The sequence below is a fragment of the Zootermopsis nevadensis genome, unplaced genomic scaffold (assembly GCF_977971745.1).
Source record: "Zootermopsis nevadensis isolate Lab colony 2312 unplaced genomic scaffold, Znev_1.0 Znev_ptg000088c, whole genome shotgun sequence".
NCBI lineage: Eukaryota > Metazoa > Arthropoda > Insecta > Blattodea > Termopsidae > Zootermopsis > Zootermopsis nevadensis.
Genome location: NW_028259219.1, coordinates 117,706 through 144,736, shown reverse-complemented (window position 1 = coordinate 144,736; position 27,031 = coordinate 117,706). Strand labels below are relative to the sequence as shown.

The following is a 27,031-nucleotide window of genomic DNA, read 5'->3' as shown; positions in this document are numbered from 1 at the left end:
ATATATGTATTCCAATCAACACAAACATGACGCAATTGAGATACAAATTGAATAATAGTCAAATAAATTGCGTATATCAATTCTTAAATTTAAAACGAAAAATATTAAAATGCAACGCAAATATTAGATTTAACAAAATATACTTAAAAAAGATGGATGGATTCACAAACGCATAAAATCAATAAATGCAACGCAGCTTAGCATATAATAGTTTATAAAATTAATAGAATTGATAACCTGAAGATGATGTCTCAGTACTTCGAAACATGTCGTTTCTAATATGAAGATGCCAAGAATGTAATATCGTAATACGATAAAATGAGCACCAAAACATAACATAACGTATTTTATATATTTTATATTTATATTGTGAATGTTATAATATTTTAACAACTCATTTTAATAAGTTTGTGTATAGACGGCCAAAATAAATATATGTATTCCAATCAACACAAACATGACGCAATTGAGATACAAATTGAATTCTGTTAGTTTTGTTATCCTAGTTTTAAGCTACACGCCTTTATTTTGGTGGTTGTACATGCGTACAATTTTAATCCGTACATGTCGAGGCCTTTCCCGGACAACGCACAATACTAGTGCGGCTAAGATCCACCCCCAGGTTAATGGGGTCCCGCTTGCGCTGATTTTCCAAAAACAACTACGCGATAGGCGAACCAGTGGAGGTTTCCCAACCATCCATGGCTAGCCGGAGTGGCGCAGCCCAGTTCACTGAACAGGAAACAAGAAAGGATCGTCTGCAATCCACTCCCACGATGATACTGAGGCCGAGGCTAAGTGGAGAGAAGGGCTAATCACCAACGAGGGCCCTAAGGATGCAGCGGAGGTCATAAACAAAATAAAGCAGGCAGCACATCTGTGTCGTTCGCAGGACACGATCGATGAGATATATATATGACTGTCCTGGAGCACTTGGGATCAACGCCATACCCAGTACCGCCTCCGGTCGATCAAAGCCACTAAGGACAAATCACAAAAGAGGGCCCATATATGCAAGGACCAGAGACCTCTATAACAAAAACACGTAATAATGGACACTGACCAAAAGCGAGGAGAAACCAAACTCCTATACGACAGACTGTGGGGAACCAAACCTTGTCTGCGACTAGCTGATCCTGCCGCGTCCCAGGAACCAATTTCGTTGGAAATATTCCTGGGAGCCTTAAAACTTTGCGCCCTCTACAGTCTGATCCTAATAACTGGCATCCTACCAACAGCTTGGAGCCACAACCGCACCGCCCTCATCCCCAAAGAAGGGAAAGACAGCGCCCGATTACAATTAGTTCCCTCCTCAGTCGCCTCTTTTGGGTTCGGTGGTGCGGCAGGACCCGAGACAAAGAGGGTTCGTAGCGGAGAATTGGAATTGATTGGAGAAATAGAAGACTAATCGAAAACCTGTACATGCAGCAACAGGTAGAGAGTATGGAATGGAAATCAACATTGAAAAATCAAAGGTAATGAGGATAGCACCGAGAGCAGAACCATTGAACGTCGTAGTTGGAAACCAACAGCTGGAGAATGTGGAGCATTTCAAGTACTTGGGAAGCATAGTCACGACGGACGCCCTATGCACCAAGGAAGTAAAAGCAAGGATAGCCATGGCCAAGGCAGCTTTCGTCAAGAAGAGGATACTTCTCACTAGCAAGTTGGGCTTGGAGATGAAGAAGAAACTAGTGAAGTGTTACGTATGGAGCAGAGACTTGGACACTCAGGAAGAAGGAACAGAAATACTTGGAGAGTTTTGAAATGTGGTGTTGGAGAAGAATAGAGATCAGGTGGACGGATCGAGTGACCAACGAAGAAGTATTGAGGAGAGTCAACGAGCAAAGAAACATTCTGCAGGCGATTGCACGAAGGAAAGCTAACTGGCTGGGACATATTATGAGAAGGAATGGATTACTGAGTGATATCACCGAAGGCCAGGTTGAAGGAAAGCGAGGACTGGGAAGAAGACTGATACAGCTAACCGACGACAGAAGATGAAGTTTCTGGAGTTAAAGCGAGAAGCTGAGAATAGGCAAGACTGGAGAGCTCTTTATAGGCAGGATAATGGACCTGTCGTCAACACTAAATAATAATACAAACAGTAGCAATAATATAAGAGCTATTAATTAAATCTGCATTTAAAGCGTAACTTAAATCAACATTTCATTTCAGATGTGACGGGTATCGCTTTGTTGTGAGTTACGAAATGTAATCAGACTCGCCTTTGTTTTTATTTTCTGATTTTTTCTGTTTTGTTCCGTGCCTCAGATTGTTCGGGGCTACATCTGGGGATGCCATACCTACAAATGGGTGTGGGTCCTGGAATGTTGCTGCGAGCTAGACACATTCGAGTACTGGGTCGACTACACGTTTTATGCAGTCGTAATTGCTGGGGGAGCCTTAGGCATCACCCAGCATAAGAAGATCCTTGATCCAGCGGTAAGATCGAGTCTCGAGCCATTCAGGGCTCAAGAGTGCGATGACTAAGCCACGTCTTCACCGCCGTCAGAACCTCAAATGCCACCAATAAATCTGATTTATGGAATTGTACACTTTATTTTCGTAAATCGTGATTTTCCGGGGGGTGGCCCATGCAAGAGGAACCCCAAAACGCACGTTTTAACGGAGCATCGTATTCGAAATTGCACTCAAAGAGCCCGGTCGCTTCCGGGTCCAATCTTCTGCGACTTTAAGAGAGTTTCACAGGTTTTTTATATTCCAATACATTTTACGCCGAACAATGGTTCATCGCTAGATACAAGCCGTAACAGCTACTATGGAGTCCTCAGACACAGTCCCGGACGAGATGCGCTTTGTATCAGGATCGATACGACGAAGGCAAGGAACAGAGGAACTATGTCGGCCCACTTTTGGCATATTCACTGCAGGAGACACATTTGTCACCGCGCTTATATTAGTTACATCTTACAGACGCCAACTCAGGCCACCCCCCTAATGTAAGCACCATTAAGGAAGCCTTCATCTTCCTCAACAAGTTGGAAGTCAAGGAAGACGGAGAACGGAACCGGGGGTCAAACCCCGGCCCACAGAACAGCAAAGGCAATTATCATAATCGGTACCAGACACCACACACGACGTCACAGGGGGAGCAGACTCTGGGAGGTTTGAACCCTCAAGCCAACCCGTAAGACTCCAGACACCAGACCAATCATGGCGAGAACCGCGCATCAGCGGCAAACTATGGAGGAATGACACAGGGGACATGACCCCATGCCAACCCAAGGGATGGTGCAGAAGTGCCTGAAGAGAACCGAGATCCAAACATTCGTTATGGAGGCTCGAATGAGGAAGGCACTCACATCAGTATTCACGACAAATGATACAAACTTAAAGGGATGTTTAGTTTCGCATTACTGAGATGTTCTTCGTGGAAGAACATCTCAAAGAGGTCGGCAGGATTTTGCAGACGCAACTTCTTTGTGGACAAGTTCAAGGTCTGTAGCACAGAACCGTCAGTTCAGGTAAGTTCTCTACGACGACTCCGTTTGCAGTGAGGCTTGCTGGGAGAACCCAGATTCAAGAAAGGTTCAAGGACGGAATTACCGAGCTGTCTCAGTCAAGCTTCCTCAATCCCTTGACAATTGTAATTATGGAGGGAAAGTCAAGTCTCCGAGAATTTGCCTGTTCGCGCTGTTCAAGAACTTATTTTTCCGAGGTAAATAAGAAGTGCACGGTACTACAGTGACCTTAAGAGACGCATAAATCATCGATCAAGATACGCAATTGCAGATCTTAATCACAGGGATTAAAATATTTGCACTTTCTCATTACAGTGGAAAAAGAAAGTGGGCATCGCCATGGCGGAGGTGGCCCAGTTTTTGAACATCTGGGGCCAAGGAAAGGCCATAAACAGGATGAGGGGGATGAAAGACCATACCCCGTCAGTAATTACCCTGGGATTCTTGGTGGCCATCGCCGTCATTCTCTTGGTAAGTGACAGGATCCATACGACGAAGGCAAGGAACAGAGGAAGTACGTCGGCCCACTTTTCGGATACTCACTGTAGGAGACACATTTGTCACCGCGCTTATAAGAGTTACATCTTACAGACGCCGACTCAGGCCACCCCCCCTAATGTAAGCACCATTAAGGAAGCCTTCTTAACAAGTCAGTGTTTTAACTGTATATTTATGAGCATATAATTGTTTTTTATATATATAATCATTCTTAATTATTAAGGAGTAGTATGTGGTCCTGTGGGTGCACTCCCTGCTGGTGGAAGTGCACTAATAAAACACAGGAAATGCCATTTATTCCTACTAAGTCCGATGCATGCATGTCCACGTCATGGCTCCTGGGCAACGGGTACACTCTGTGTACACGGCTAAGTCATGTAAGGGCTAAAAAGCGAGTTCCCGACGCTTTAAAATGGGGACCTACCAGCTAAGGGAGACAACCCCGACAGAAAACATCGGTCCTCCAGGATGGCTGGGGGTTGGCGTAGGGCTAACAACCAGACCTGTAAAATTTCTTGTTACGGAAACAGCAAAAAAAGACAGCCGGATAGATTCAGTGTTGACGACTTTTGGAATGAAAAGGACCACGAAAATAGGTTTTTGGAACGTGAGAACTTTGAGAGAAACCAGCAGATTAAAGCAGGTTACAAAGGAGATGCTGAAAGACAGATTGGATATCCTTGGGGTTAGTGAAGTGAGATGGCCAGACTTTGGAGAAATGCAAACACAAGATGGGCTGACATTCTTGTACTCAGGACCTACTGCAGAAGATGCAGAACATAGGAACGGAGTTGGTCTCTTGTTGACAAAAGGAGCAAAAAGAAGCCTTATGGAATGGCAACCCTTATCAGACAGGTTAATGACGGCACGCTTTAAGACAAACATCCGAAATGTCACAATCATCCAGTGCTATGCTCCTACAGAAACTTCAGACGTTGAACTAAAAGAAGAGTTCTATCAATCCCTAAATGACACTGTCAGGAAAACCTGCAAAAAGGATGTTTTGATTGTTATGGGAGATCTGAATGCAAAAGTTGGGGACAGAAATGAAGGCATGGAGCAGGTAATGGGAGTTCATGGCATTGGGGAAATGAATCAAAATGGAGACATGTTTGCAAACTTTTGTGCCAGCCATGATTTGGTGATTGGAGGTACAATATTCCCTCATAAGAATTGCCATAAGATCACTTGGGTATCTCCGGATCACAAAACAGAAAACCAAATTGATCAAATAGCACTGAGTAAAAAATTTAGAAGATTATTGATGGATGTGAGGAATAAACGCGGAGCTGATATCAGCAGTGACCACCATCTTGTTGTCGCAGACTTCCGATTAAAAATCATGGCTACAGGTAGAAGGTTTGAACAACGGAACCAACGATATGATGTGAAACAACTTAGGACATCAGGAAAAAAAGAAGAATTTCACTTAGAGCTAAAAAACCGCTATGAAGCATTACAAGAAGTAGAGGAAACCGATATTGAAAGTACAGGGACTCAGGTTAAGGATATCTATTGCAGTGTGAGTGAACATGTCTTGGGCTTCAAAAATTATTTTAAGAAAGATTGGATGTCTGAAAATACATGGAAGTTAATAGGTGATAGAAAGGAGCTCAAAGCACAACTAAATATGAGCAAAACACGGCAACAAAAAGCCCGGATCCAAACTGAATACACAATTACTGACCGCCTAGTAAAGAGAAGTGTGAGAACTGATAAGAGAATGTGGGTGGATGAACAGGCCCAGAGAGCTGAGACGGCTGCAGCAAGGGGAGATGCCAAAGAACTCTGTAGTATAACCAAGATGTTAGCTAGGAAAGGCTTCAGCAAGAATAGACCTGTGAGAAGTAAGGATGGTCAACTATTGACAACAGAAGAAGATCATCTCAAGAGATGGAAGGAATATTTCTCTGAAGTCCTAAACAGAGATCGACAGGACGGAGGGGTGACGCGAGAAAATGTGGTAGAAACTGATTGTAGAATCGGTATAAATGTACCAACAAAGGCTGAAATCAAAGTAGCCTCAAACAGATAAATAATGAAAAGGCTCCAGGAATGGATAATATTACACCTGAGGTGCTTAAAGTAGACATCGACACCACTGTGAATCTACTTCACCCACTGCTTGAGAAGATATGGACAGAAGAGAAACTACCAAAGGACTGGATGTCTGGAGGCCTGATTGTCAAGTTACCAAAGAAAGGGGATATTACCAATTGTAATAATTGGCGGGGCATCACTCTCATGTCAGTACCGAGTAAAGTGCTCTCAAGAATAATCCTAAACCGAATTAAAGAATCCGTGGAAGAAAAATTAAGGAAAGAGCAAGCAGGGTTCAGAAAACATCGAAGTTGTGTCGATCTTATCAACACACTCCGCATAATACTAGAGCAGAGTGCAGAATGGAGGAGTACTCTCTACCTTACGTTTATCGATTTTGAGAAAGCGTTTGATTCGGCCAACAGGAGAGTGATGTGGAATACTGTGGAAGAACATAGAATACCATCAAAGATTACCAATATCATGGAAGAGATGTATGAAGCATATGAATGCAGAGTCTTGCACAATGGAAAACTCACTGAACCTATCCAAACAAATGCTGGGGTGAGGCAGGGACGTATCTTGTCACCTACCTTATTCTTTTTGTATTTATTCCCTATGTCAATTCCATACTCATTTGCATAATAATACTTGGAAATTAATTCCACAGATAATGAACGTCTGAATACAGACACCAGACCATTATGAAGACGGAAAATTCTACAAACATACCAAAAGATCAATAAATGCAATGCATCAAAATGTATAATAGTTTTAAAATAATATAGATTGATATAAACCTGAAGATGATGTCATAAAACATCGAAACATGTCGTTCAAAAATAGAAGCGCTGAATAATGTAATGTCGTACTACGATAAAAGAGCGCCATAAATATAACATAATATATTTTATACTATAAATGTTATAATATTTTAACAACATCATTTTAAATAAGTTTGTGTATAGACTGTGAAAATGAATATATGTACCTTATTCTTGCTGGTTTTGGATAGAGTAATGAAGAAAGTTGTTGAAGGTGGCAGAAGAGGTATTCAATGGGGAATACATGATAGGCTCGAAGACCTCGATTATGCAGATGATATCTGTCTGCTCTCGCAAAGTTTTCAGGATATGGACACAAAGCTAGCAAGATTGCAAAAGGAAGCAGAGATTGCAGGGTTAAAGATCAACATCCAAAAGACAAAGGAGATGAGAATTCCATCTGAAAATGAGACAAAACTAACAGCGCTTGGAGAATAAGTGGAACAAGTTGACTCCTTTGTATATCTAGGCAGTATGGTCGGGAAAGATGGAGGGACAGAAGAGGATGTAAAGAAGGCAAATGGAGCCTTCGTTCAACTTTATCCCGTCTGGCGAAACAAGAACATCTCGAGACGAACCAAGCTTAGACTGTTCAATAGCAATGTGAAGTCAGTTCTCCTCTATAGCTGTGAAACATGGAAGGTTACAAAAGCTATTGTTAATCGGTTACAAGTCTTTATCAACCGGTGTTTGCGGCAAATTATAAATGTGAGGTGGCCGGATATAATATAAAATGATGTCCTGTGGGAGATAACAAATCAACCACCGATTGACGAGCAAATTAAGGAAAGAAAGTGGAGGTGGATTGGCCACACATTGCGCAAGCAACCTGGACCAGTTGAAAAGACAGCACTGGACTGGAATCCGCAGGGAACACGGAGACCGGGCCGTCCGAGGAAGAAGAGGCTATGGAAGCTGGTAAAACTTGGAGTGAAGTGAAACGCTTGGCTGTCAACAGAACTAGATGGAAGGTCTTTACTGCTGCCCTATGCTCCACTAGGAGTAACAGGAAATAACTAACTAACTAACTAATGACATCTGAGTGCATCGTAACCCTATTTGACTGAAATGTACTCATCAAATTATACGAAACCGAACTGACATAATATTATCACAATAATTATTTAAGAATCTCCTCAAGTGCATTTAAAATTATTTTCATGAAACTACGACAATAACTTTACAATGGGACCACTGAATTTTTAGACTAGATCATAAGAATAACAATCAACAGTTAATTTGATTCCCAAACGTTTGCCAGAATTTTGAAGACAAACTTCTAGAAACTTTCCAAAACTCATTCATTATTAATATGTAATATGATTCAGATCAGCTTGAATATTCATGTCGGCGAAAAAATACAACTCTCGGAAAAATCAAAATGTCTACCACTTTCGCAACTAATTAATTATTCATATTAATGAGTACTCGGTACAGTTCCTATAGGCCATGCGGATTACAAAGCCACTGGTCAGCAGTAATTTTGTGTACGTGCTCAAAAGTCGGCAAACAAATTTAATATTTTGGAAAAGTTCTTCATTTCTGAATGACTTGAATATTTAATATTTCTGCATCGCAAAAGACGCCATAATGGCTACAAACTTCGCACGTAATTCTCCATGTTGGAATGAATATCGTGAATAATGATTTTGCAATTCTTGACCGAGCAACGTGAAATCAAAGTCGAAGTTATTTCAAATCACGAAACTGTTTCGACGTTTTTAGCGAACACTTATTCATTGTTTCACACGACCTAATTTTTATACACCACGAGCTACTTTTTATCCAACTATACAAACTAAAGTGAAGTAGCTTTTGGACGAGTCCGAGAACATTTAATTTGTCTCTATTAATACGAAATCACAATTAATTTTACGTAAACTATTTAATAAAACTTATGAACACTAGTTGCTTATTCTACAATACAAGATTCGTACGATGTAGGCCAAGATAGACTGCAGGCAGGCTCACGTCTTACCCTTACGAAGGTTAATGGCTCTCTGATATTGCTGCGCGATTAAAAAAATGAAGAGCGATTTCGCCCGTAAGATGTCACCCCACCTGACATCCTGTGACGGTTCAAGTTAAATCTAACAAACGGACGGCATTTCATGATCAAATCAACGCAGTACGTGCAGACGTCACTAAATATATTTAGTACGCCTACTATTTGGGTTTTAAAGTTCAACACACATAAAATTATATAAATTTTAACCTGGGGTAAGTGACGTCACAGACCAGACAAGCAAATGGCGCGCCACGGTTCCCACGCTATGTCACTATGTATCCCTCCGCTGTTACTAACCGAGAACCCAATGTTTCAAGCTTTTCAGCACAAAAGCATTCGTCCAAAACGCAAAATGTAGGCGTTTGTGACACTGCATAAATGCCATTGACCAAATTTCGGGTCGTAAATAATCCAAACACAAGAGAATTATTGAACATACATTAACTTGGAAACATCCAAGTTTCCCAGTTAAAATCTGAGGGCCCACAAAATTGAGCCATCGTAGGTTTAGCTTCATGAAATTCTGTAGCCATTATTCAGTCTTTGTATAAATGTATTCAAATACATTAGGACTGTTTTCGTCACGTTTTCAGCTCTAGATTTGTCTGCGAAAGAAACTACAGAACAGAATGCTTCTTGACAATGTAATAGTCGCTGGGCTGTTCAAGAAATCTGACTTCTGGAAAAGTATTCTAGACTTCCGTGGTTTGCCCCAGTAGATCACAGCTCATGGAGCATTATATTTGTTATTGAAGCTGAGAACCAAGCAACGGACACACTAGGACAGTGAAGGCTCTGTCTTGCTGCTCTGGGTAAGGTCAGGCAGCGACGCGCAACTTGGGCCTGGGCGCTGTGGAATGGGTTTCGTACTCGGCCGGTTACCGGTTTGAATCCAAGTCTGTATGCTCTGCTGTTGTACTTAGTTACTGTGTTTTAAGCGGAAAATCTGGATAATAAAGACAGGTGGATGGACTTTCGGACAGGTGGATAAATAGAGATCTGCTCTGCCATAATCTTAAGCTCAGAGGGATTCGAACCATTTATTACATGAATAACCATCCCCTCATACTAAAAAAGTAAAGATCGAAACAGGAGTGTCATATGGAATGTTATTTCAACGACAATTAACATGAAACACCCTGTTTCAGCTCAACCTTCTTTTAAATGGAGGGTCGAGGGTGTGGAGTCGCATAGGGTGTGTCACCAAGCAAGCTACCACAGCTGTAATTTTAGTAGGTTGACTGTGACAAGAAATTCAGGAAAGCTAGAATTGTTGAAATAACACGCGCGTTGCATTTGGCACTCATGGTCAGTTCCATCGTAACTCAGTAAAGTCCCAAAATTTAAAAAGTTTGCTTGCCACATTTGAACGTTAAACAGTGAACGAAAGTTCTGACAGCGTACAGAAGTAAAACGCCTGTCGTCATAACCGGCTCTTTTTAAATTCTAAATTGGATGCATAACAAATACGCATGTCTTTTGAAAATCTGCCACGAGCACGTGATAAAATAACTCCACCCCACAAAGCATTCTTGTACCCAATCGGTAAGTCTCCACAAACCTCTAATTAGATCACGTGGCTAATAAAATACGCTCGGTACGGAATGATTTTATGGATATGGACACGTGTTCTCGAGTCTTAGCTCTGTCTCCTTCTTTTTATCTTTAAGTTTCATTTTTACGTCTCGGCCTCTTAAAGCCGGTCCACACTGACGCGCACTGCCATAACAAAACAGCGTAACGCGAAAATGTGGACCCAGGTTTGTGCACGAAATGCTTAACACAGTAATGTCAATGAAATTGACCATGTTTCGCACCCATACAAATCAACAGGCAAGATTATTGTTTTGTATACTTTAATTTTCAGGTTCTTAGAAATCAGACGGGAAGACAAAATATTTTGGACTGAGAAGTAGCAAGCATTTCCGAAATTTAGTCTCCTCCTAACTTCCTCACGAGTATCATTTTGATTTGTTATTGTTGTTCCCAAATATTTGAACTTTGTAACCCTTTCAAAGGATTTATTAGCCAACCTAAGATAATTTTGCCCGCCTGTCTTCTGATGACGAGATACTAACATGTACTTAGTTTTTTCTGAATTTACTTATAGCCCCACGTGTCTACTAGCCTCTAGTAAAACTTCTGCGTTCCTCTTTATTGTATTTATATCGTCCCCCAATAAATTAACATCATCAGCATATGCCAATAGCTGATGTGTCCCATTCAATTGCAAACCCTCCTGCCTATCTTGGACCTTCCTGATAACATATTCTAGCGCAAAGTTAAAGAGCAAGGGAGACAAAGCATCTCCTTGTTTTAGAACGTTCTTGATAAGGAATGTCTCAGATACATATTTACCTACTCGAATTTTGCTACAGGTTTCATTTAAGCACATTTTTATTAGACCCACTAGCTTCTTTGGTATACCAAATTCAATAAGAATATTATATAGCACTTCTCTCTTCACAGAGTCATAGGCTTTTTTGAAATCTATAAATAACTGATGTACGGTCCCACCGAACTCCCATTTTTTCTCTAGTATCTGATGAATGCAAAAGATCTGATCAATCGTTGATCTGTTTCGTCTGAACCCACACTTATGATCCCCAATAATTTCATTCGCATATGGGGTTAATCTTGCCAAAAGAATGTTGGATACAATTTTGTATGAGGTTGATAGCAGCGATATTCCTCGGTAATTACCACACTCAGTGTCGTCCCCCTTCTTATGAATAGGAATAATTATGGATTCCTTCCATTGTTGTGGCATCTCTTCCTTATCCCAAATTAACTGAATAAGCTTATGGATCCTCATATGCAACCCTTTGCCACTTGCTTTAATTAATTCGGCCGGAATCTGATCAATTCCTGGAGATTTATAACTTTCAACTTCCCAATGGCTAGTTCCACTTCATCTAAGCTAGGTTCTGGCACCAACAGTTCAGCTGTATGCATTTTAATCTGTCTAATATCACCAGTCTCATGAATATTTAAGAGCTCGCTAAATAAATTTTTCCACCTATTCACAATTTTTATTGGATCTGCAAGCAAACTGCCATGATCTCTCCTTTACCAAATTGGTCTGGGGTTGATATCCTTTCTTAAAGTTATTAATGCCTCTGTACAGGTCTCTGATGTTATTTTCCTTATTATTTGTCTCAAGTTCAGCAACTTTGCCCTTCAGGTATTCCCTTTTCTTATTCCTAAAGGTTCTACTAGCCTTACGTTACATAGATTATCCGCATTTGTTTTGTTTGGGCCCTGCAACCATTGAAATTTTGTTTGCTTCCTTCGATCTATTAATTTTGAACATTCTTCATCAAACCACGGTTTATTTTGCTTTCTCCTGTAGTATCCTAGTTTCTCTTTTGCTTAAATTTTGATGCAGTTTGTGACATTTTCCCAATCCCTGTTGATGTCCACACTTTCATTATCTTCATTTGTCTCTAAAATTTGAAACCTATTTGAAATTTCAACTTGATATGAATAATATACAACATAAATAACTAACTAACTAACTAGATGGCTTACCGAACCTGAAGGTTCATCACCGAATTAACCAAAGCCCTCCACCGGACCCTGTCCTGGGCCAACAAAATCCAGTTTCCTTCAACTCCTACCTCCCATAGATTATCCTCCCATCTACATCTAGGTCTCCCCAGCGGTCTCTTCCCTTCAGGTTTCCCAACATACAACATAGATAACAATAATCAAACCTCTAATCTTCTTGCCTCCTAACAATTTTTTTATTTCTCAAACTCAAGAACTGTTTAAAAGGATACCATATACACTAAATTCAAGACATTAAACAGCAGGACTCAAAATGATCTTCAAAAACTCTTTACTGTTTGGTTAGCACCAATGGTAGAACTGTATGGATTTAATAGGAGAATATTCTGAGGGGATAAACCAGTAGAATATTCTTATTCTACCTGCACTTCTACTTTTAATTATGTTACTTTTAGAACTTGTGGAATGTTTCACAGAAGAAACAAAGGAAACAAGACGTTAAAAAAATTATCACAGTCTACTTAGATTTTGGCACAATTACATGTAAATGTTATGTAAAAGTGAATATGGCCCAGACAAAACTTTTGTTTGAGAACCACTTTTCTAAACATATAATATACAGAAATAAAACACTTTGGGAAAAATGTGATACCAGTTTTCACTTTCCACAGAAATAATTAATGATACTTCTTCAGAGTCTAAATGGGTTAGGACAAAATGTTTCCATACAAATTCTGTGTAAACATCTTGTCTTTATCTATAAGCAGTTACAGTCCACAAAAAGCAGTTTTCCTAGTAGCAACCAAATAAGAGCTAGTACAAATGCTTATGTATAAAATAAGGTTTTTTCCCTCATTTAGAATGTATGACAAAATGTTTACATCATCAGCAATGCAAAGCACTGAATCTTTTCAGACTGCATAGTGTCACTATCAATTGTGTAAGCAGACAATCTATTCTTTAGTGCGTACTTGCTGTATGACAAAGTAGCATTCTGTTGCTGGAAGTGGTTCGAATGTAAAACAGGAAGATGTAAGAAGGGTCACATCAGAGTAAGTGACAAAAGTTTTGTTTAATTTTGTAAAACATGAGTGAACATGGGAAGAAAAGAGATCTACAGCAACACAAGTATCTAAATCATCAAAACAGATTATAATTCGAGGATGACGAACCTCAACAAACAAACCAACAACCTTGAAGAAGTAGGCCAGAATAAACAATAAATAGGAACAAACTGCATTTAGATTTAAAACTACAAAATCAATATTTTATTTTCTGTGTATCTGTGTTTTTACGAGGGAAGTAATCTTGCGTCTTTCTTGTTATCACACCTGTACCCAGTAATGGGCAAAAACAAATACAAAAACGCATAATGACAAAGTTTTGACTTGAAAGTAAACTGTTCAACAGCATGGCCCCTGACAACTGCAATACGACCAATCTTTTCAATGGGCAGAACTTGTCCCTCACTTGTGATAACAAGATTTCTGCCTTTCACAACAACCGTGAAATCAGCAACAACACAAGTACTGCATCATGATCTCCTACAAAACAACACTCCACATAAATCTACTTGAACAGACGTACTCCTGTTATGAAAGAACGAAGCATTGCCTGTACGAGAGGCTCACAATTTAGGAAACGAGAGACAATGAGGATGTAACTAAGTGCAACACGCACATACCTCCCCTGCTCGTGAATGTTTCAGGCATATTTGCCGCTAGATACTGCACGTGTTGATTTGACTGCTGCACATCAAGGCATCGAAGCTCCAAATCAATTGCCTTTGTATGGGCTTTACGCGGTCTTGTGCAACATGCTTAATAATCTATACATGGTTACTTTGTTGTAAGGTAATGACACAATAGGATCGTTTTTCGTGTTGTATTTGTATGTTCAAATGGAAAGCACTGGAAGAAACATACTTATGGCACTTTTATTGACGGGATTATTTTCTGCTTTTACATATTTAGCAAGAAATTTAAGAGGTGGGAAAAGAAAGCCATATGGGAGAAACAGAAGTCTCATTCGGCATATTGGGTCAGATCTTCCACTTAAGTCACTGCCGAGATTCTACCTGGGTCCTGAAGTTATGGGGGATGTCTGTGTCCATGATTGTATCCTAGAAGATTATTCTGGATATATTAGGAGCTATGGGAGAAACAGCCAGAAGTCTCAGCTAATATGTAGTTCTATCTGTCATCACAGTAGCATAAGGAGCAGCGTATCTGTAGAAGAACATGATAGTGAGATTTTGGCACTGCAGAAAGAGGTTCACAAACTGCAAGTTATGGTGCATGAGTTGTGGCTGTGTCACCAAGCAGGCCTGTCATCTGGTTGTGAAGAGACAGTGAATGCCATGAGCTGCGCCATTCCATCAACATATGCATCGCCAACACGACTACTTCCACCTCCACCACCACCACCACCACCCCCTCCCCCTCCTCCACTGTCATTAACACCTGCACCTAATGCACAACGGAAATTAAAACTCACCAGTTTGTGTCACGTTGATTGTGGAAGACAGACTCTACCCTCACTGGGAGACATTTTAAAGGATATTACTAAAGTGAAGCTGCGTCCTGTGGAACGATCTCCTGGTGGAAATCCTATAAGACGCCCTCTAACGCCTTCAAAATCTTCAACTGATCTTGCTGCTGTGTTAAAGAAGAGATTTATAGCAATACATAATCAAACTCCAACATCACCTTGTCATGACTCCGTTAGTAACAGTCGTAACTCTCAGTTTGATCGGGACATGACAGAGACCTGCAAACTGCTTTTCGTGTGAAAATAGCATAACTTGAAAACCTTCTTAACAAGTCAGTGTTTTAACTGTATATTTATGAGCATATAATTGTTTTTTTATATATATAATCATTCTTAATTATTAAGGAGTAGTATGTGGTCCTGTGGGTGCACTCCCTGCTGGTGGAAGTGCACTAATAAAACACAGGAAATGCCATTTATTCCTACTAAGTCCGATGCATGCATATCCACGTCATGGCTCCTGGGCAACGGGTACACTCTGTGTACACGGCTAAGTCATGTAAGGGCTAAAAAGCGAGTTCCCGACGCTTTAAAATGGGGACCTACCAGCTAAGGGAGACAACCCCGACAGAAAACATCGGTCCTCCAGGATGGCTGGGGGTTGGCGTAGGGCTAACAACCCGACCTGTAAAATTTCTTGTTACGGAAACAGCAAAAAAAGACAGCCGGATAGATTCAGTGTTGACGACTTTTGGAATGAAAAGGACCACGAAAATAGGTTTTTGGAACGTGAGAACTTTGAGAGAAACCAGCAGATTAAAGCAGGTTACAAAGGAGATGCTGAAATACAGATTGGATATCCTTGGGGTTAGTGAAGTGAGATGGCCAGACTTTGGAGAAATGCAAACACAAGATGGGCTGACATTCTTGTACTCAGGACCTACTGCAGAAGATGCAGAACATAGGAACGGAGTTGGTCTCTTGTTGACAAAAGGAGCAAAAAGAAGCCTTATGGAATGGCAACCCTTATCAGACAGGTTAATGACGGCACGCTTTAAGACAAACATCCGAAATGTCACAATCATCCAGTGCTATGCTCCTACAGAAACTTCAGACGTTGAACTAAAAGAAGAGTTCTATCAATCCCTAAATGACACTGTCAGGAAAACCTGCAAAAAGGATGTTTTGATTGTTATGGGAGATCTGAATGCAAAAGTTGGGGACAGAAATGAAGGCATGGAGCAGGTAATGGGAGTTCATGGCATTGGGGAAATGAATCAAAATGGAGAAATGTTTGCAAACTTTTGTGCCAGCCATGATTTGGTGATTGGAGGTACAATATTCCCTCATAAGAATTGCCATAAGATCACTTGGGTATCTCCGGATCACAAAACAGAAAACCAAATTGATCAAATAGCACTGAGTAAAAAATTTAGAAGATCATTGATGGATGTGAGGAATAAACGCGGAGCTGATATCAGCAGTGACCACCATCTTGTTGTTGCAGACTTCCGATTAAAAATCATGGCTACAGGTAGAAGGTTTGAACAACGGAACCAACGATATGATGTGAAACAACTTAGGACATCAGCAAAAAAAGAAGAATTTCACTTAGAGCTAAAAAACCGCTATGAAGCATTACAAGAAGTAGAGGAAACCGATATTGAAAGTACAAGGACTCAGGTTAAGGATATCTATTGCAGTGTGAGTGAACATGTCTTGGGCTTCAAAAATTATTTTAAGAAAGATTGGATGTCTGAAAATACATGGAAGTTAATAGGTGATAGAAAGGAGCTCAAAGCACAACTAAATATGAGCAAAACACGGCAACAAAAAGCCCGGATCCAAACTGAATACACAATTACTGACCGCCTAGTAAAGAGAAGTGTGAGAACTGATAAGAGAATGTGGGTGGATGAACAGGCCCAGAGAGCTGAGACGGCTGCAGCAAGGGGAGATGCCAAAGAACTCTGTAGTATAACCAAGATGTTAGCTAGGAAAGGCTTCAGCAAGAATAGACCTGTGAGAAGTAAGGATGGTCAACTATTGACAACAGAAGAAGATCATCTCAAGAGATGGAAGGAATATTTCTCTGAAGTCCTAAACAGAGATCGACAGGACGGAGGGGTGACGCGAGAAAATGTGGTAGAAACTGATTGTAGAATCGGTATAAATGTACCAACAAAGGCTGAAATCAAAGTAGCCTCAAACAGATAAATAATGAAAAGGCTCCAGGAATGGATAATATTACACCTGAGGTGCTTAAAGTAGACATCGACACCACTGTGAATCTACTTCACCCACTGCTTGAGAAGATATGGACAGAAGAGAAACTACCAAAGGACTGGATGTCTGGAGGCCTGATTGTCAAGTTACCAAAGAAAGGGGATATTACCAATTGTAATAATTGGCGGGGCATCACTCTCATGTCAGTACCGAGTAAAGTGCTCTCAAGAATAATCCTAAACCGAATTAAAGAATCCGTGGAAGAAAAATTAAGGAAAGAGCAAGCAGGGTTCAGAAAACATCGAAGTTGTGTCGATCTTATCAACACACTCCGCATAATACTAGAGCAGAGTGCAGAATGGAGGAGTACTCTCTACCTTACGTTTATCGATTTTGAGAAAGCGTTTGATTCGGCCAACAGGAGAGTGATGTGGAATACTGTGGAAGAACATAGAATACCATCAAAGATTACCAATATCATGGAAGAGATGTATGAAGCATATGAATGCAGAGTCTTGCACAATGGAAAACTCACTGAACCTATCCAAACAAATGCTGGGGTGAGGCAGGGACGTATCTTGTCACCTACCTTATTCTTTTTGTATTTATTCCCTATGTCAATTCCATACTCATTTGCATAATAATACTTGGAAATTAATTCCACAGATAATGAACGTCTGAATACAGACACCAGATCATTATGAAGACGGAAAATTCTACAAACATACCAAAAGATCAATAAATGCAATGCATCAAAATGTATAATAGTTTTAAAATAATATAGATTGATATAAACCTGAAGATGATGTCATAAAACATCGAAACATGTCGTTCAAAAATAGAAGCGCTGAATAATGTAATGTCGTACTACGATAAAAGAGCGCCATAAATATAACATAATATATTTTATACTATAAATGTTATAATATTTTAACAACATCATTTTAAATAAGTTTGTGTATAGACTGTGAAAATGAATATATGTACCTTATTCTTGCTGGTTTTGGATAGAGTAATGAAGAAAGTTGTTGAAGGTGGCAGAAGAGGTATTCAATGGGGAATACAAGATAGGCTCGAAGACCTCGATTTTGCGGATGATATCTGTCTGCTCTCGCAAAGATTTCAGGATATGGACACAAAGCTAGCAAGATTGCAAAAGGAAGCAGAGATTGCAGGGTTAAAGATCAACATCCAAAAGGCAAAGGAGATGAGAATTCCATCTGAAAATGAGACAAAACTAACAGCGCTTGGAGAATAAGTGGAACAAGTGGACTCCTTTGTATATCTAGGCCGTATGGTCGGGAAAGATGGAGGGGCAGAAGAGGATGTAAAGAAGGCAAATGGAGCCTTCGTTCAACTTTATCCCGTCTGGCGAAACAAGAACATCTCGAGACGAACCAAGCTTAGACTGTTCAATAGCAATGTGAAGTCAGTTCTCCTCTATAGCTGTGAAACATGGAAGGTTACAAAAGCTATTGTTAATCGGTTACAAGTCTTCACCAACCGGTGTTTGCGGCAAATTATAAATGTGAGGTGGCCGGATATAATATCAAATGATGTCCTGTGGGAGATAACAAATCAACCACCGATTGACGAGCAAATTAAGGAAAGAAAGTGGAGGTGGATTGGCCACACATTGCGCAAGCAACCTGGACCAGTTGAAAAGACAGCACTGGACTGGAATCCGCAGGGAACACGGAGACCGGGCCGTCCGAGGAAGACATGGAAGAGAACGGTGGAAGAAGAGGCTATGGAAGCTGGTAAAACTTGGAGTGAAGTGAAACGCTTGGCTGTCAACAGAACTAGATGGAAGGTCTTCACTGCTCCACCAGGAGTAACAGGAAATAACTAACACTTTATCTTCGTAAATCGTGATTTTCCGGGGGGGTGGCCCATGCAAGAGGAATCCCAAAACGCACGTTTTAACAATGGACCTGTCGTCAGACAGAACAATCTATAATAATAATGATAATAATAATCGGAGGCGGGTTGCTTCGCTAATGCACAAAATTTTATTAGCAAAATTATACGTATATGTCGTTAGAGGCATTGCGTATCTTAATTAGCACACCGGAAACAAGTTTTTTAAATAAACTATAAAGGTAGTAACTATGCAAATGAAGGACATGTTTCAGCTTCAACAGAAATGAATCACGGTGTGCCACAGGGTTCAATTCTCGGGACGACAATATTTTAATTATACATGAACGACCGGTCAATAAATATCCAAGAATCAAAGATAATTTTATTTGCAGATGACACAAATATTTTAGTAACAGCAGAGAATGGCCACATCCTTGAACAGAAAATAAATAGGGTTATTATGAACAATTTGCCCTCATGGTTTTACGTAACAGTCATATAATAAATATTGACAAGACAATAGCAATGTCGTTTTGTAATAGGCAAAAATGAGATCCAGTGAAACCTCAAGTCAAACTTGACAACAGGGATTTATATTATAATTCAGAAATAAAATTCCTATCATTGCATCTCAGTTTAAACATGAAATGCTAAGATAGTGTAATTGCGTCATATTGTGAATATTATATCGATTATTTATTTTAATCCGTCTGATCACAATATAATTTTTATGAAATCCTAAGTACATTTAAAGTTTCTCAGTTCCAAACTTAGTATCAAATCATTCAAAAATGTAACGAGTCCACACATCATAAGGAGCACTTACTTTGCATACAGCCACGCTCATCTGAGGTATGGTTTAAAAAAGTTAAAGTGTCCTTAAATTACAAAACCGGATTTTACGAATAAACAGTGGTGTGAGGAGATATGCATGAGAATGTAGTATTGAAAGTGTTTCTGTGTTACTGGGCGTGTAGTCAATTACAGCGCTTCTCAAAGTGGGCATGTCTTGACGCATTTAAAATTTTTCGCGGACATTCTTAATCTGCAGAAATGCATTTTCTACTAATTCCTGAATGAGTAAAGAGTGGTGAGGTGAGATTTTAGTGATATTTCATCGTAGTAACATATAAACATATTACATATAATCAGCCAAATTCTTTAAAAAGTATCTATGAAAGTTGTGATCATGTTGCTACGAAGTAACTTCATAGCAATTGTCACAGAAAATCGAGTTATTTTGGTATTCTGTGACAACTGTTGCTGTTTCGAAGTTTATAGCGAGTTTGCAAATTTACAGTAATTTTTGACAGGTTACTACTGATAATAACTTCATTTTAGTGGAAATTATCTTCTTCTTTCCTGTGATTTTTGTTAATCATTTATTAGTTTGCAGTATTAATACACTAAACTCTCCATTTAATCGAATAATTGGTAGCTTGAAAACACTGCATAAATGGAGCTTAAGAATATATAACAAATAGGAAAATTGGTTCCAACATTTTTAAAACATATAGCATTTTAAAGAATACATAATTTTAAACGCTTAAATTTGTAGAAAAAAAATAATTATTGCATTTATAAAATTTAGATCTTAGAATTCCCAGGTTATGTACGATCCACTTTAAGCGCATCTTTATTTATTTAATAAAACATTTGTGATATGGTGGGTTATCGGCGTCCGTCATGTCAGTCTGTCGGTCTGTGGACACGTGTAGAGTAGAATCTCATTAATTAAATTGCCCCTAACTATATGAAACTTTGAATACATGTTTTAGTAAATTTTACTAATTAATGTATCATGGATTTTTTGTTTAGATGGCAAAGCAAGGAACAATGGATAAGTTCATTAAGAAGAAACGTAATATGAATGACGACGAAAATTCTGATTCTTCACAATCATTTGCTAGCGAAGTAATCAACATTGAACCACCTGCTACAATGAAAAGAATACGCACTAGTTTTACTCGAAATTACGATGCTTCATACATTGAGTTCGGATTTGTAGCCATGGCTGATGGTGCAGTACCAAAACCGCAGTGTGTTATCTGTGGCGATTTGAAAGGAAGTGCTTTGATTTGAAAAGTCGTCAGAAACAGATTTTTGATGTGTCACATAATAAGTACTTCTGCTTTGCGAGCATCTTATAAGGTTGCACTTCGAACAGCTAAGAAGCCGTTTACAATTGCCGAGACACTGGTGAATGGTTGTCTCAGAGATGTCTGCTTTGAAATGTTTGGCGACGCGGCTGCTAAGAAAGTGGCTCAGATATCACCAACAAATGACACAATTACTCGAAGAAATCAAGATATTACTAATGATCTCTTGGTATATGTACGCTATCAATATGAAGCCGATTTGAAGGAAGAGTTTTTGTTTGCGGAATCTCTACCAACACATACAACCAGTTATGAAATATCCAAAGCTCTTAACGACTACATAGTTGGCAAATGTGGGTTGAATTGAAAGTTTTGCGTTGGAGTATGTAGCAATGGTGCTGCGGAAATGACAGGCAAGCATTCAGTTGTTGTTGCCAAAATTAAGGAAGTAGCCCCCGAATGTAAGTCTACGCAATGTTTTCTACATAGAGAAAGTTTGGCGACAAAAACATATCAACAGAACTAAACAGCGTCCTTACAGACATAGTTAATATTGTGAATTTTATAAAAGGGAATGCTTGGAATTCAAGATTATTCGCTGTATTATGTGATGAAATGGGAGCTAGCCATAAACATCTCCTTTTACATTCCGAAGTGCGTTGGTTGTCACGCGGTAAAGTTTTGTCGAGAGTATTTGACCTCCGAAATGAGCTTGCAGTTTTGCCAAGCAAAAAAGCCAAATTGGTCACAATTACTTCAAAATGTTGATTGGATAGCAAAGCTGGCCTATTTGGCTGATATCTTCGGAATTTTGAATGAACTGAACATTTCCATGCAAGGAAGAATGAATTCATGTTTGACTACGGCGGATAAGATCGATGGACAAAAGAGAAAGCTAAAAGCATGGAAGACTCGTGTCTCAAAGAATTGCTTTGATATGTTCTATAACTTATCTACAACTATTGCCGATGCAGCTGAGGAGCTTAATGTTTCGTCTGTACAAAATGTTGTTAGTGAACACCTGACAAACCTGGCACACCGTTTTGAGATCCACTTTCCTGTTGAAGAAGATCCACGGAAAGGAACTGGATAGATCCATAATCCATTGACTACACTGAAGGATGACTTGCCGGTCACTTTGGAAGACAAGTTGTTGCAGATAGCTGCTGATCAAGGGCTTAACAATATTTTCAAAAATGCATTATCACTTGCCTCCTTTTGGATAAAATTGAAAGGCGAATATCCCGAACTAGCTGAAATTGCACTTAAAACTCTGCTTCCGTTTCCCTCAACATAACTTTGTGAGACTGGATTTTCGACCAAGTGTGTCATTAAGACTAAGTACAGAAATAATATGGACATTCATGTTCCATTGCGCTTGGCATTGTCTTCAATTCAGCCACGGATTGAGAATCTAGTAAAGAAGCAGGCTCATCTGCCACATTAGAAGTTGACTGAATTTCATGATACATACCTTTTTCAATAAAAATTTATTTTTCTATAATCCCATACATCATATTAGACCTTTGACCCTCAACACCCATGCCGGTCCCTAGCAGACTGGGAAACAAATTGACCGAGGTTTAGGTGGCACTTACTGCCTCCATCATGTTATCATGAAATCTCACTACAGGAATGATATTTTAAACTGACTCTGTGACCTTTAATACTTGAGAAGCTGACACTCAGCTGGTCAAGAAATTACCCGAAGATTCATTGCTGTGTTAGCCACTGGACCCTATTTATGAATTAGAACAAAACACTCAAATCCATAACCACAACACAAGCCAAAAGTTGGACCTCCGTATCCAGTTCTGTAGAACGAATGTTCTCAAGAAAGGTGCGGTGAATATAGGAATAAAACTATACAATAAATTACCAATTCAAATGAGGAAAGTGGAGAAAATTAGGACTTTCAAGAACGAGCTGACGTCCTACCTATTAGAACGCACATTTTATTCAGTAGATGGATACATATCATAGAGCAGGTGAATTCCATGAATTGTAATTGTATTGTGTGGTAATATTGACATAACTTGCGAGCTATATATTTCCGCCGCCATATTCGATTCGGCCGTTACACGTCCTTAGGACCGAGAAAATGTGACCCTGAACAACAAAAATCTCCACCATTCTCCCAACTAAACATCCGACCACTTATGGTTACAACAGCGACCAAGTCCATGGCATTCTGGTTGATACACCACGTGGACTCATACGTAGAGACCAACGTTTTCGAGAAACATTTCCATCTTCTGCAAAATCCTCACTTCAGCCCTGAAGATGGAGGCATGTTCTTCTGAAGCACTGGTGCCTATCTAAGAGGCCACATGGCATCACAACCACAAAAACCAACACGACTTTCATACTCTACGTCCACAAATCAAAGGAGAATACAAAGGGACGTGGCTGACATTAACTACTAATCTATCAAATGAGGTAAATATAGATAATTCCTAAATTAATTAATAGCTTATGAAACACAATTCCATGGTCTCATATTATAACCCAGAATAAAATCCAAATTACTGAATTTGTGTAAGAGACGTTAGACGACACAAGATCTGCGTATAAAGCAGAGATTACTGAAACAAATGCAACCCAAGTTCCCCTACTGAGAAAAGTCAGCAGAATGAAGATGGCAAACCAGAAGGGCACGCCCCTCTATGACATACTCCAAGAACTTCAACAAGTAACTACAAAACAGAGACATAGAATGCTACTTAACAAATAAAACCACTTCATTATCTCTGATTAAATCAATTTCTGTTCACCATTTTAGTAATATTCTCATCAAAATTACAGAACACCGTAATACACCGTATTTCTGATACGTTCAATGTAATAGGACTCTTGTACATATTTAATAACATCATCCTCAGTATATACAGACTATTCGGTGGGGGTGGGGGGATAAAGAAGATGACAAAAATCATCAACTCTAGAAAAATCTAAACTATTCGTGAAAAACTACTTTCTTGTTGCTGCATGAATGTTATTCCTTCATCCTCTCAGTTGGTACACTGGGGTTAAGTGGTTTTGCTTCAGCAACAGAAATTTTCCTACACTTGAGTACAGAGATCAGTTTAAATAATAAATCCAAATGGAAAAAGAGAGAGAGAGAGAGAGAGAGAGAGAGAGGCAGAATATAAGTTTGAGCATTTTTCAATATTCATATACTGATTCACGAATCAACAAAATTATGAAAATGCTCGTTACTTTCCTGCTTCAAATCTGATCAATAACAGACAATCGATGAAAGCCAGCAGTCCCATTTCGCAGATTTACGACATGTAAAAGAACCTTACGAGCATGAACGAGGTGCTTCGTAAGCAAGCCGTGGTGACAATAATACCCACGCAATATTGAAGTTCACAGACAACGCAACCACGGCTCACCGTAGACTAACAACGGAAACCACAACTTAGGCCAGCGGACATTAAGCTAACTAAATTTACATAAAGCTTAATCATTCAGTGTGGTATTACATGAAGCATGGTTTCAAAAAGTGCAACTTTTTATGCCGAGCGCTTTATAACATACAATCGTCTTGTGAATTGTATGATTTTAATAGACAGACTAAAGAATTCATGTTTTTGGCACTGATGATCACCTCATGAGGTCAAAACACGTTTGGCACTAAATGCTTTTCAAAGTGTAAACTGTTCTGTTTGTATGCACGATTTTATATATTTCAGATAAATATGAACTTCTAAAGTTACGCCATGAGAACAGCCCTTTCAGGTTGCATCGTACACACCTCAGCATCCGATACATTATCCTATCTCTCTGGCCGCAGTCAGACAAATGTGGTCTGAAGAACTGCCTTGTCGGTGAAGGCACATTTCAATGACCGCAAACCTAAGCACGTCCAGTCGACGTAATTAAAAGATGAATTTAATAACTTTCATGATAAAACTTAAAAGGCAGTAGACTTAAAATTGCTCAGCGCAGAAAGAGACCGTTTTGAAACTCACCAATTCTGAGAACAATAAATCATTTCTAGCATTTTATTTTGTCAAAAAAAAAATCAAATCAAAATTTTGTAGAAATAACTGCAGTGAAATGTATTCAGCCTAATATTGTCTACATTCACAAATTTATTTCTGATTCTTCCTTCTTTTAAACTTTCATTATGCACCTGTTCCACAGACAATTCAATTCCATTCACTCACTCAAGTGAGGCGTGGCATGACATAAGAAGCCGGGCGACTTTTATTCAAGTTATGGCACCTGTGGTATCTGGTGCTGAAGACCAGAACTAAATCGTGGGACATGAATTCATGATTCCACTACGTAAATGGCTCTAAACAGGAGACATCAAGGCAAAGACAGTAAAACAGTAATGGTAAAATAGTGAAAGCATGTGCGCATGAAAGAAAATGATTTGGGATACAAATCAATCTCTTTCCATTATCTTACACTATTAGAATAAAGTTATTATTCCGCACTGCATGATAAAACTGACATTCAAACACTGCATCTCACTTATATAATGAATTTCTCTCAGGCTACCAGCCGTGCCAGGTGGTTGAAAGACGAGAGAATCAATTTTCTAAGGAACATATTCATCCTCAAGGTGCTGAGCACTTTAGCACTGAGGACGAGATCAAAGCCTCAAAAGGTAAAATCCTCTGAAATTTTAGAAAAATCCCATAAATACAAAACTAGTAAAAACCAAAATATCATTGTGTTATTTGACCTAGCAATAAACAGAAAAAAGTAAATTACAGGAGAGTCGAATATCTGGACTTGGATTGGACGGAAAACTGTGCATGCGTATCAGTATACCCGTATACTCAGTTGTTGTTATCTGTTAGTTTGTTCAGTTATTTATTGCTGCTCGGTACCAAGTTAAAAGTTTGGAATTCACTTAACAGTGAGGAAGATTCCGTCTCTTTTCTGCAGAATGAAGGAATACTACCGTAGGCGAGGTACGAAATTTCTTATGCAATAGTGGGCCACCCTGATTTCAGAGTTAATATACATCCTATACATTTTTAAAACTAACGGTAACACCCACGCACCATTGGAGTTCACAGACGCAGGCGACGCAACCACGGCTCATCGTAGACCAACAACGGCAAGCAGACCAGCGGACAAAATAGCCAAGTGCTCAATATAATGCACCAACTCCTGAGCAATCAACGTCCAGTGAGGTGTTACATAAATACGATTTAGTAAAGAACTTGCGTTTTATGCTCAGTTAAAAACCATAATCTTTTAGATCTGTGTCATAAGTATTAACTTGTTTTTGCCAACGATAATGACCACTTGAGATCAAAACTCCTTCGGCATTAGTGTCCTTCAAACTGCAAACAGTTTTATATTCCAATACACTACACGGTGTGCAAGGTCTTAAGATTATTGGTGTTTCACCTTTCAACCACACGACATGGCTGGCAACCTAAGAAGAATTTTAGTTGCAACAAAAGCTCCAGGTCAAACTGGCACTTACTTGTTAGACTCCAGCTGCTATTACTACTTCTGCACTCACCATTAAGGGCCCAGGCTGCAATTGTTCCAGTCCTGAAAACAAAAATGTACAAAGTCCTGTGAAGACTAGTTGACTGGATTCCTGACATCACGTTCACCCTAAGCAACTTCTGTGGTAACCGCTTTCATCTCCTAATTATGGTTACACATTTTAGTTAATGTGTGTTTACAGTGCCTTTCAGAAATACAATGATGTGAAAAGTGAGCGAAGGAAAATTTAACTAGGAAGTGGCTGTGCGTTAATTGAGCCCATTATCTTGGACTAACTTAAATCTCACATACAGAATGCACATGCGATATGTCCTATTGCTGATCTGATGCACTTAAAAAGTGATATGAAGTTTCTTAAGAACACACAACAACATGTGGGCCTTCAGCACATTATCTTGAGGCAAACACAGGAGACACAATTTGCTACTCAGCAGACTATGCAGGATCAAGCCTCTAGTAATGAATTCCTAGATTGATAAAAAGCAATTATATCCTAAATAT

At 39.4% G+C, this 27,031-nt stretch overlaps 2 protein-coding genes and 1 pseudogene across 2 annotated transcripts; all 3 read left to right on the top strand.

The window, feature by feature from the left end:
- Positions 1-15,692: 15,692 nt before the first annotated feature.
- Positions 15,693-17,072, top strand: LOC147870867 (uncharacterized). The gene has a single exon (XM_087341791.1). The coding sequence runs from the start codon at positions 15,693-15,695 to the stop codon at positions 17,070-17,072; it is 1,380 nt and encodes a 459-aa protein (XP_087197917.1).
- A 1,303-nt stretch (positions 17,073-18,375) lies between these two features.
- On the top strand, positions 18,376-18,933 carry LOC147870866 (uncharacterized). Its single transcript, XM_087341790.1, has one exon. The coding sequence runs from the start codon at positions 18,376-18,378 to the stop codon at positions 18,931-18,933; it is 558 nt and encodes a 185-aa protein (XP_087197916.1).
- Positions 18,934-20,780: 1,847 nt separating this feature from the next.
- On the top strand, positions 20,781-22,490 carry LOC147870865 (SCAN domain-containing protein 3 pseudogene; annotated as a pseudogene).
- Positions 22,491-27,031: the final 4,541 nt, after the last annotated feature.